The sequence below is a fragment of the Anabas testudineus genome, chromosome 4 (genome assembly GCF_900324465.2).
Source record: "Anabas testudineus chromosome 4, fAnaTes1.2, whole genome shotgun sequence".
In the NCBI taxonomy this organism is placed as follows: Eukaryota; Metazoa; Chordata; class Actinopteri; order Anabantiformes; family Anabantidae; genus Anabas; species Anabas testudineus.
In genome coordinates, this window is record NC_046613.1 from 12,828,423 (window position 1) to 12,839,432 (window position 11,010).

Sequence of the window (11,010 nt, forward strand, 5' to 3'; positions counted from 1 at the left end):
TTGTGGGTCTTTACAGTATATAAACATTGTGCGAGAACATAATAAACATCCACAGTTTGAAACAGGAAACAGCAGAAAACATAGAAGTGTACATCAGCATCATGTCATTTCAATTGAACCCACGCAGAACGTCCTTTATCCACCAAAAGCAGAATGAACGTTTAGTTTTATCATTTTTATCTGATCCCTTTAAAATTTCGTTGCTAATTAAATTGCACAATTAATTCTGTTTGTGTGTGTGTGTATATATATATATATATATATATATATGTGTGTGTGTATGTATATGTATGTATATATAATTCTTGGAATATTTTCACTAACACAGAAGGTTTATTTAAATTTTCTGTAACCAGAAAATCCACATAGTTATTGTTGTTATTGTTGTTATTGTTGTTATTGTTGTTATTGTTGTTATTGTTGTTGCATTTGCTGAGAACAGGTTATTAATTAATTTCAAGTAATTAAGTAATTGTAAGTGTTTAATAAATAAGCTTTTTTCCTTTGCTTGCACTGAATTCAGGTGTTTGCCTGTAGTTAACCGTGTGTCCAGATGTGCGTGTCCAGATGCGTTCACGGACTCGCACCGCTGGAGGAAACGAGCTGTGTTGTTTGGATGCCGACCTGCGGGGGAAAAAAGCGCCACTGTGCGCTTTTCTTTTCACGCTTGAAGTAAATTGGAAGCGAAGATTGAGTTCATCTAGCTTGAACTAGCAGCCCTCCGGGGGAATATCTTATCCGGGAGAGCAGTCTCAGACGACGGGCTTTGAAATGAACAGTGTCAGGAGGACTGCGCCCAGACTCCTAATCCTACCTGTCACTGACAGAGATGCAGCTGCCTGGGCAGAGGTGCACGCAGCTCCAACAGGTGGAGGTGTCGTGAATGTACTCAGGTGTGTGCCCACTAATCTATTTTGCATGGTGTGGTTTCACTTTTGCTCCTCGAACTGATTTAGTGTTTTTAACTTTACTTTCATGTTAACAGCTTCTTTTAAATTTACAACCAACCAGCCCAAATATTCTTCTATCACAACGACTAAACTACGAGTTATCCACCTGATGCAGTGAAGCGGTTCAGCATCAGCACCAAGGAGCAGATGATGAACCATCAAATCAAAGTTAGAGCTGCCTCAGAGTAGCAGTGAACCAGGACGGATCCTTTCTCTCTAAGTTGTCTTGATATTCATTTTTAAGAAAGTAAATAAAAGGGAAAATAGTCCTTATCTTCCTGGGTGCATGGGACTCCCCTCTTTCTCTTCAGAGGGAGTCCTGCTGGCCCGGGGCCCCTCCGGGAGCCACTGCAGTGAGCTATTTATGGTCTCCACAGGAACAAGGTCCCGCCTCTCCGGAGACATTTTTATATACCATGTAAGACGCCTCTCCTCCTCTCCTTTCTCCTCCTCGCTTGTACACTTATGGAGGATGCTTTCCGCCCAGTGGGGGGGCCTCCTCTTCCTGCGCTCCTATTGGCCCGCGGTGAACCTCTGCCGCGGTGACGTCAGGCCCCGCCGCCCCTGCAGCGCTGAATGGACCGAGCAGCCTGTCTGATCCACTTCAAAACAGCTCAGCTCAGCACGGACATCATCTCGGGAATAGACAAATAGCAGGGATAGAGGCTTGGCGGGACAGTGAGGGAGACCCCCCCTGCAGAGCGGAGAAAGGCCTCAACATCAACAGCATCAGACTTTTTTTTTCTCCACAGACCGGGACGGGGGAGTGCGCCCACCGTGTTGCGGGTGTATGTGTGTGCGTTTGTCTCCCGGGTTGGATCACGATGATGCAAAGTGCGGCGGTCCTACCGACAGAGAGTCCTGTGAAGAGTTTACCGGAGATTCTCGGAGTGCCTCTGCAACGTAAGCCATCTTTAGTCTTTACCTTTCTGTTGTTGTCGGAAACCGGTTGGTGCTGCAGGGGCTCGCTGCGGGGAGAGGGCTTTAGTTACAGTAACGGAGGACGAGGACTCTGTGCTTCAGATGGTCACGTACAGGCCGGTGATGTGTCATGCTGCTCGTTTTTCAACGCGCAAAAAACGAAACTGTTCCACCAAAGGGAAGAAAACGCACATCCCGATTTCTCCGTTGACCTTTGCAGCCTCGCAGGGCTCGTCTGCGTCCTGCGATAGGATGCAACACCGTCCCAGGGCAAATGATGGCACTTTGGTTGTTCGCCCCACCTTTAAAGATAATTTCCGCTTCTTGGAGCAGCGGTATTTGATTCTCCGGTTTTGGCCCCTCAAACGCTGCTGCTCCCTCCGTTATGTTGCTGATGTTACAGCCTCGCAGGCTGCTGTTAATTTGTAAACGAGCCTGCGTGGTCAAGAGATCAGACGCAGTTGTCATCACCCGTCAGACAAATGCGCACTGACTTTGACTGACACTCATTACAGGGGTCAAATTAAATCCCTCATACACTTTATTTCGTTTTTATGTCTAAGGAAAAGAGGCCAGACAATATCTTCTGTTTTCCTCTTCTACATTTAGGGAGGGTTTCAATCCCATTAATTCGTTTAGGCCATTAATTATCGAGGATAAAACCAAATTATTTCTCACCGTCTTATTGCGTTTTCCACCTCTCAGCATCAAAGAGAGAGAATTACCTTACATCTGTTCGTCCCGGCGTGTTAATCTGAGCCAGGCCCTTTATAATCTGCTCGTGCAGTCAAAATAGAAGTGCAATGGGATATATTTCTACTCTGACCTAATTATTTGCAGGCGAATAAGTAAACTGTACAGATGGACGGAGTCTAATAGGCTACCTCTCCCAAAAATAATCCACAACAAAATGGGATAATACTATAAGATAATTACTACACTGCACCTTAGTGTCACAACACAACACCGGTTATTTGTCTAAATCTAAATATTCAGGCCGACTATTTCTCATAATTCGGGTACAAATAAGAAAAATAAATACAAAATGACGTTTGGTGATTTTGCTTTGACTCATCGCTGTTTGTTAAAACTCAGATGAAAACAAAATACGGGATGATGGGACCATATGAGCTGAGATCTGTTGTCTTACGGTTCCTCGAAGCGCAGCACACGATTTAAATGTGACCCGAGCAAAAGAGCCTGTGTGCGCTCGGCTTATGCTCTTTAATTTTATAAATCGAGGCAGATTAAAAGATTGGATAAAGATCCTGCCACTCAGCCCCCCCACCGTATTTAAACCTGGATTATTCCAGCAATAAAAGCAACAGACAATTCATCTAAACATTTTTATGCGTGCTGACTCAGGGCAATTACACCCAAACTTTGACCTGCAGGCTGTTAGTCAGGGGCATAAAGTGTTTACTTCACGTTTAAGTAACACAAATCATTTGACTGTTGATATCTGAGAGGCTGCCAAACCGCAAAAAAAAAAAAAAAAAAAAAAAAAAAAAGTTTAGTTGTTGGACATGTTTTAAAAAATGTGTTTTATTACCTGTGTGAAAAGACGGAGGTGATGAGGCTGAATGTGGTGAAGATTGGTGGCAACAGATACAAAGATATGAAGGAGAAGTCTCCTGAATACACGAGGTTTAGCCTACTCTCCCTCTCTCTCTCTCTCTCTCACACACACACACACACACACACACACACACACACACACACACACACACACTCACACACTGACCGGATGCTGGACGGGGAACGCTCTGTCGGTGCCAAGAATCGTGCTGCTTTCCTTTCAGCACCACTTCTCTCTACAAAACAGTCCCCGCTCCGCTCCATCCAGCACTTTATGTCCAGATACTTAAGACGCTTCATTTTTAAAAAGCCCAGTCACCGATTCACTTTCTCTCTAAATAATTTCTCCACTTTATTCCACCGCTGTCTGTGCAGGAATGCTGCCCTGAATTTATCGTGCTCATTGCTTTTTTCCTCTGGGGATTTTCATGCTGCAATCGAAAAGCCTGAGTGATGGAGTCATTTCTGCCAAACTGTTTTACTTAATTTAAAAAAATACATAAACTTATACTAAAATATATATTTTACTGATATTATCCGTGCGTCGGTATTCTGATCTAAATTAAAACACATGTGATCCAATTATCATCCAGATGAACTGTCAATCAGAGCTTCGTTCATATATAAAATCCATGTATAATAAATGTGTTTTCACGCTGAGTGCAGGCAGATCTACTCGACAGCTTTGTTTTGCAGACTTCAGGCTGTGATACGAGCAACACAGGGTTTTTGTAAGATGTGTTTACGGCCGAGATGTTTCCCTAAGAAACTGTGTGTTCGTGCAATCTGCTGTTTTCTGACATTTGTTCTGATCATTTTTCCTCCGAATTGATTTTTCATTATCTGTTATCATGTGGCCGACTAAGAGAAGCCTGGACAGGGTTTTTATTTAAGTGCTGTTGCAGTATTTACACAACAAGTGAGGAAAGGTAAAGATAAAATAATTCAGTGTTGATGGTTTTTAGATGACAGGACGAGGCCACACACGCTTTAGTTTTGTGATAACGTAGTGGAAATAATACATTCCTCCCCTGATTTAATTGTCTATAATTTTATAGCTAATTAATCTATAATTTTGTTTTGATTTAAGATACATATCTGACAGTATGTACACACTGCCCATCCAAAAAAAAAAGCCACCCACTCTAATATTTCGTTGGACCACCTTTAGCTTTGATTACAGCACACATTCACCGTGGCATCGTCATGGCATTGCTTCTGCAATGTCACAACATTTATTCTCGTCCAGAGTTGCATTAATTCTTCTTCAAGATCTTATATTGATGATGGGAGAGTCGGACCCCTGTACAAAGTCTTCTCCAGCACATCCCAAGGATTCTCATTGGGGTTAAGGTCTGGACTTTGGTGACCAATCAATGTGGGAAAATGATGTGTCATGCCCCCTGAACCACTCTTTCACAATTTGAGTCCTGGCATTATCATCATGGAATATACCTGAGGCCATCGGGGAAGAAAAAATCCACTGATGTAGTAACCTGGTCATTCAGTATATTCAGGTAGTCAGCTGACCTCATTCTTTAGACACATAATGTTACTGAACCTGACCAACTGCAGCAGCCCCAGATCATAACACTGCCCCCACAGGCTTGTACTGTAGGCACTGGGCCTGATGGGTGCATCACTTTAACCACCTCTCTTCTTATCCTGATGCTCCCATCACTGTGGAACAGGCTAAATCTGGACTCATCTTCCATTGGACAGTTCTTAACCTAGTTTTAGTTTCATCAATGTCATTAGATGTTTTCTTTGCTTGATTCGTGCCAATAATTTCACTCTTCTGAAACAGATTACTTAGATTGTTTAAGAAATGAGAAGCTACTCACTGCATCAGTTAGGGTGAAATAATTTGTTGCCAGCTGAAAAATAATCATCCATGCTGTAATTATCCAGTGGGAGGCTCTTACCTGCTTAGTTAACTCCAGGTGGTGACTTTCTTTTTTTTTTTTGGACGGTCAGTGTATCTTTCTTATGGCCACTGGCACTTTAAATTGTTCCTTTAAAGAATTTATTCAATCAGAAGGTAAAACCGTATGATCCTGGATGGACACATGCGACCTGCTGCTGCTGCTGTGTTTATTCTTGTCTTGACCCTGATTAACATCTAACACCCGTCTCACCTGCTACCATTCAAAAACATTGAGAAGAATTTAGGTAAACATTTAGTAAAACGGTTTAATGAAATCAAGGGAAATGTGTTTATATGTCAAAATAGGAAGCGATCAGGTTCAGGTTCAGCACCTTGGACAGAGACGGATCGACACTTGTCCTAAACAACAGATTATTATTATTATTATTATTATTATTATTATTATTATTATTATTATTATTATTATTATTATTATTATTATTATTATCAGCTATTTATTGACTGATTCACAACACAGTCAAATTTATACTAATTTAAAATTAAGAAAGCACCGAGACAAAAAGTGACTCAAAATAATAACAAACATTTAGGAAATAATTAGTACAAAACATTTCCATATTTTCGTGTATGTATTAATTAAATTTTTAATGTAATATAACGCAGATTAAATGTTTTGTAACCTTTAGTTTTTTAACGCGGACCATTAAGTGTGATCCATACCTCGGTGCGCACCTGTGAATTGTTTCTATGTTTTATTTTCTTCTAAAAAATGTGTATTTATATGAATGTGAGCTGTTGTTCACCTCTTTTCTTTCGGTGCTGGTTGAGTGACACTGAGTGCCCCTGTCCCTGTGCTTGTCTCCCGCAGAGATCCCTCAGTGTGCGGGCTGTAGTCAGCACATCCTGGACAAGTTCATCCTCAAGGTGCTGGACAGACACTGGCACTCCAAGTGCCTCAAGTGCGCCGACTGTCAGACGCTGCTGGCGGACAAGTGTTTCTCTCGGGCAGGAAGCGTCTACTGCAAAGAGGATTTCTTCAAGTCAGTACGATTCTCTCGATGTTCAGTTAGTTGTTGGACAATTTTTCTAACTTTCATTTGAAAACGAATGGCCTGAACTGAGGAGTTGGGATTTTCTGTCGTATGTGGCTCGCAAAAAGCGAGAAACACAGTTTTCAAACTAACGGGATCGTAAGAGAGAATTAGTATTTTAATAAATATTATACATAAGTCGATATTTGTATGAAGGTTCAATTAACATTATGATACTGACTAATACAAATTTTAACTAAAGTGAAATGTTTCTCCCTTATATTTTATTATTCTGGATTTTATCCTGGTGCGTCTTAATTTGTAGGAAAATACTGTGTTATAAATTAAATATAAATATAATTTCTGCTTCACGTCTGATGCAGTTAAATGCAGAATCCTTAACTAATTTCTGCTTTCACCATCTAGAACTGCTAACTAACCCTGTCTTCATATTATTACTGGGATCAAATGAATTAAAAATGTTTGTCTCATTGTTTTTATAAATTCTTATAAATTTCTGCAGATTAATTACAAATCTATGTCATTATTTAGCTCAGTTTAATGCCCCAAGCTCATTTCTTTCTTTCTTTCTTTCCTTCCTTCCTTCTTTCTTTCTTTCTTTCCTTCTTTCTTTCTTTCCTTCCTTCTTTCTTTCTTTCCTTCTTTCTTTCTTTCCTTCTTTCTTTCTTTCCTTCCTTCAACGATTGGATTTCTGAGACATTACAGAAGAAAATTGAGTTTGACTTTTATCCAAAACAGGATCAGCAGATCCGGCCTTTTTACTAAATCATGTTTGAAAGGTTTTAATGCTCAAAGGTTGAATGAGACCTGGAGAGCTTTGGAGGCTCGCTGAGAACTAACTGTGTTAGCTGACCCAGGGGACAACAGGGGGACGTTTGCATGTTCAAACTGTGACTGGAGAACGTACACGTACATAAACGGAGAATAACGCAGACGCACAGATTCACTGATGCATGTCTCCCAGCAGTGATTTGAAGGCTTCACCTTGCTCTTTTTATTTCTGTGGGTTGGCTGTGTGATTTAAAGCCTCTCCTGTCTCAGTGTTTTATTGGTTCTCCACTGGGTGCGTTTACTGTGAGCACTCCTCCTCCTCCTCTTCCTCTTCCTCTTTTCTGTTCCTCTTCTTCCTCCTCCATTTCCCTTCGCCTCGTCCTCCCCCTATTCAGCTCACAGTACTTCATCTGCAAACACATAAACATGCAAACACACACTCACACACACACACACACACACTCCACACAGTGCATTGATTCTCTCCATCCATCAACCTGTGGACAGGTCTATCGTTAACAGAAATACATTCCAGTGCTGATTTTTCCCTCCACAACAGCTGGAGCTTCTATTAACACAGACACTGTGTCATCATTCTTGGCTGCAGTTGAAGAAATAGCTGTCTAGCATGTGAAATTTTAATCTCCGGAGGTCTCACCGTCTCCATCAGCCTGATATGAACAGAAGAAGGATGTCAGTCTGTCCTGTTGCTGTTTTGCATACAGTTTCCTAATGGCTGCTCTCTCCTTCATGTTTACCCTACAGGCGTTTTGGAACGAAATGTGCATCATGCCAACAGGGGATCCCTCCAACGCAGGTTGTGCGGAAGGCACAGGACTTTGTGTATCACCTGCACTGCTTCGCCTGCATCATGTGCAGCCGACAGCTGGCCACCGGGGACGAGTTTTACCTCATGGAGGATGGGCGACTGGTGTGCAAGGTGGATTATGAGACTGCAAAACAAAACGGTAAGTGTGCATACAGCCAGAGTACTAAAAGACAGTTCAGTCAGGTGAAATGATTCATTTTATTCTATTAGGATGCAGCCCTTGTGATTCAGTGTTGACTTTACTACAGCAGACTTACAGTAGCTGATATAACATCATGTGCTGTGTGTTGGACTGAAATCACTACTGACTGTGGATCTATGTTGTTTGTCGTCCGGGTGTGTGTGCTGTCTCTCTCACTCCCTCTCTTCTGAGATTTCAATGCATCTCTGATTGATTATGCAAAGTGAAGCTCTTATATGGTGCAGCCCCAATAACACTGTTCCACTGGCACTGAGTAGATTTATGTCCTCTGCTGTGGGAGTGGGACAGATGCAGAAAGGGGAATAATACACTCCCATACATGCCCATTCACTTCATTTAACACGCATACACCCCACGCAAAGGCCGAGGGGCACTGCCTGTTGAGGGGATGTGACAAATGTAGGGAAGTCACTCACGATTGAAACGCTGTTTTCAGATGATTCAGAGGCAGGGACCAAGCGACCGAGGACTACCATCACCGCCAAGCAGCTGGAGACCCTCAAAAGTGCCTACAAAAACTCGCCGAAGCCGGCACGCCACGTCAGAGAGCAGCTTTCCTCAGAGACCGGGCTGGACATGAGAGTAGTGCAGGTAGAGGGTTTTGTCTCTTCTCACTCTCGACTACTGTGATCATCCACAGAAAGGCAAAAGGTTCCTTATTGTCTCTAGCTTGTAAAAAAATGAAGCAGCTGAATCAGCGTCTGACTGTGAGGTTCTCACACAGGTTTCTTATGATTTAAAATACAGATTATGTAAAATAAGCACTCAGATCTTTTTTATCAGAGCTTTCAGACTTGAATATCTGAGGCACTAAAAAGTTAAAAGCATTGTAAGGCAATAGAAATAACTCTTATTTACTTGTTCATGCATTTAGCTTCATGTAAGAACATTAATAGTATTTAAACATTCTCTTGTGGTTTGTGTTCAGTTTTAATTTTGATTTTGTTAGTTTAATATTTCATTAATATTTTTTTTCTGGGAGGATTGAATATTAGTATATAATAGAAATATTAATATAATTTTTATTCAATCAACATAGTTAGAAATATAGAAATAAATAAAGAAATATTAAGGAAACTGACAGAAATCAGATGAAAAACTTGAGATCATAATAATTTTAGTTTAAGTCATATTTATTTTTGAATTATTACAATAGATGTTACTATAATGAATTAACACATTTTTCTCTATTTTCTCGGCCAGGTTTGGTTCCAGAACCGACGAGCAAAGGAAAAACGCCTGAAAAAGGATGCAGGTCGACATCGCTGGACTCAGTTTTATAAAAGTGTCAAGCGCAGCCGAGGAGGAACTAAAGTGGAGAAGGAAAGCTCGGCTGATGACGCAGGACTCAGTGACAGTGAACTGAGCTTCAGGGGTACCTAGTTTGTGGATATCTTCAACCAATAACTATTATTATTTATAAGATAGATTCCTGAAAGGGATCTATCAGTCCTGCTGTAGCACTAATGGAATTAAGGGAGCCTACAAGCTGCTAAACGACACAAGCACAGCAGCAATTGAATGTGTCTTTGTGGGAATTCATTTGTTGCCTTGTGTTGTTCAAAGCCTGGTGTCATTCATAGGCAAATCTCATTTTGCATGCTCGTCACCCCCACCCCCTCCCTGCGGCCGCTGATGCATCCTCCTGCCTCCATTTGTCGCCATGATGGAGCTTATTGGAAAACAGAGGGTCCTTAGTGTGAAGCTAACGACATTTTGGACATACCTATGTTATTTAATGTTTGCAAACTGGTTCTGGGTAGTCATAAAAGTCTTCAAGCCACTTTTAAAAAGAAGGCCATTTTTATGAGAAATGAAAACATGGTGACAGAAACTCTATAAAGCATGTGAGGCTTTTAGTCAATTAGAAAGAAAGTGCTCTGGGGCTTTGTTGTTATTGAAGCCACCCAGGGGAGGGATTGAGATGGACACAAATATTTTGCACTGCAGTAATTGCACACACATAGACCTCCTTTGTTAGAGATGAGCGTAAAGCTTCACAGCCTTCCTGTACCTCAGTGAAATCCACATAATGTGGCTGCAATAAACCTCACTCACAGTGCATTTAACTGTACTGAAATATAACAAGAACATAATGTGCACACAGCTGACAGCACTTGATGTGTCAGAGCTCTTCTGCTCCCTGTTCTAACTGATGGTGTCTCCTCCGCAGACGACCAGGTCCTGTCGGATCTCAGCCACACCAATGGGCTCTACGGGAGCGTTGGCGACGTGACCAACGCCGCAGTGCTGAACGGAGGTTTCTCTGTTGACGCAGCAGGACAAACTTACCACGACATCCGATCAGCGAGCCCCTACGGCCTCCCTCAGTCGCCATCCTCCATAGCCTCTCTGCCGGGCCACACTCCTCTCCTCAACAACCTGGGCTTCAACATGGACAGTCTGGTGGCGCAGGGGGGGCCAGGCGGGGTGGGACAGGCTCTGAGGGCCATGGCAGGTGGCCCCACCTCAGACCTCTCTACGGGCAGCAGTACGGGATATCCAGACTTCCCCACCAGCCCTGCCTCATGGCTGGATGAGATGGACCATTCCCAGTTCTGAGTCTCAAACACGGTAGAAAGATCGAGTCCAGCAAAACAGACTCACAAGACTTTTTACATTTCTTTCTATCACCCTCCAAGACTGGTATGTTTTATGATGTTGGGTGAAGTGCAGAAGGAAGCGAAGACTCTCAGTCCCTCAGCAGTCGTAACAGCGAGGCAACAGCCGGGTCGACGTTTAATCTGGAGAAAAGCAGTGAAGAACATCTCCACTCCACTGAATGTTCAGTTTAACACTGTATCATATGATTTTTGTTA

General features: G+C 42.2%; 1 protein-coding gene across 1 annotated transcript; it reads left to right on the forward strand.

Annotated features, from left to right (window-relative positions):
* Window positions 1-1,526: 1,526 nt before the first annotated feature.
* On the forward strand, window positions 1,527-10,753 carry lhx4 (LIM homeobox 4). Its single transcript, XM_026346100.1, has 6 exons — window positions 1,527-1,853; window positions 6,206-6,377; window positions 7,926-8,128; window positions 8,628-8,782; window positions 9,395-9,566; window positions 10,365-10,753. Exons 1-6 carry the CDS (start codon window positions 1,775-1,777, stop codon window positions 10,751-10,753), a joined length of 1,170 nt encoding a protein of 389 aa, XP_026201885.1. The 5' UTR covers window positions 1,527-1,774.
* The last annotated feature ends 257 nt before the right edge of the window (window positions 10,754-11,010 follow it).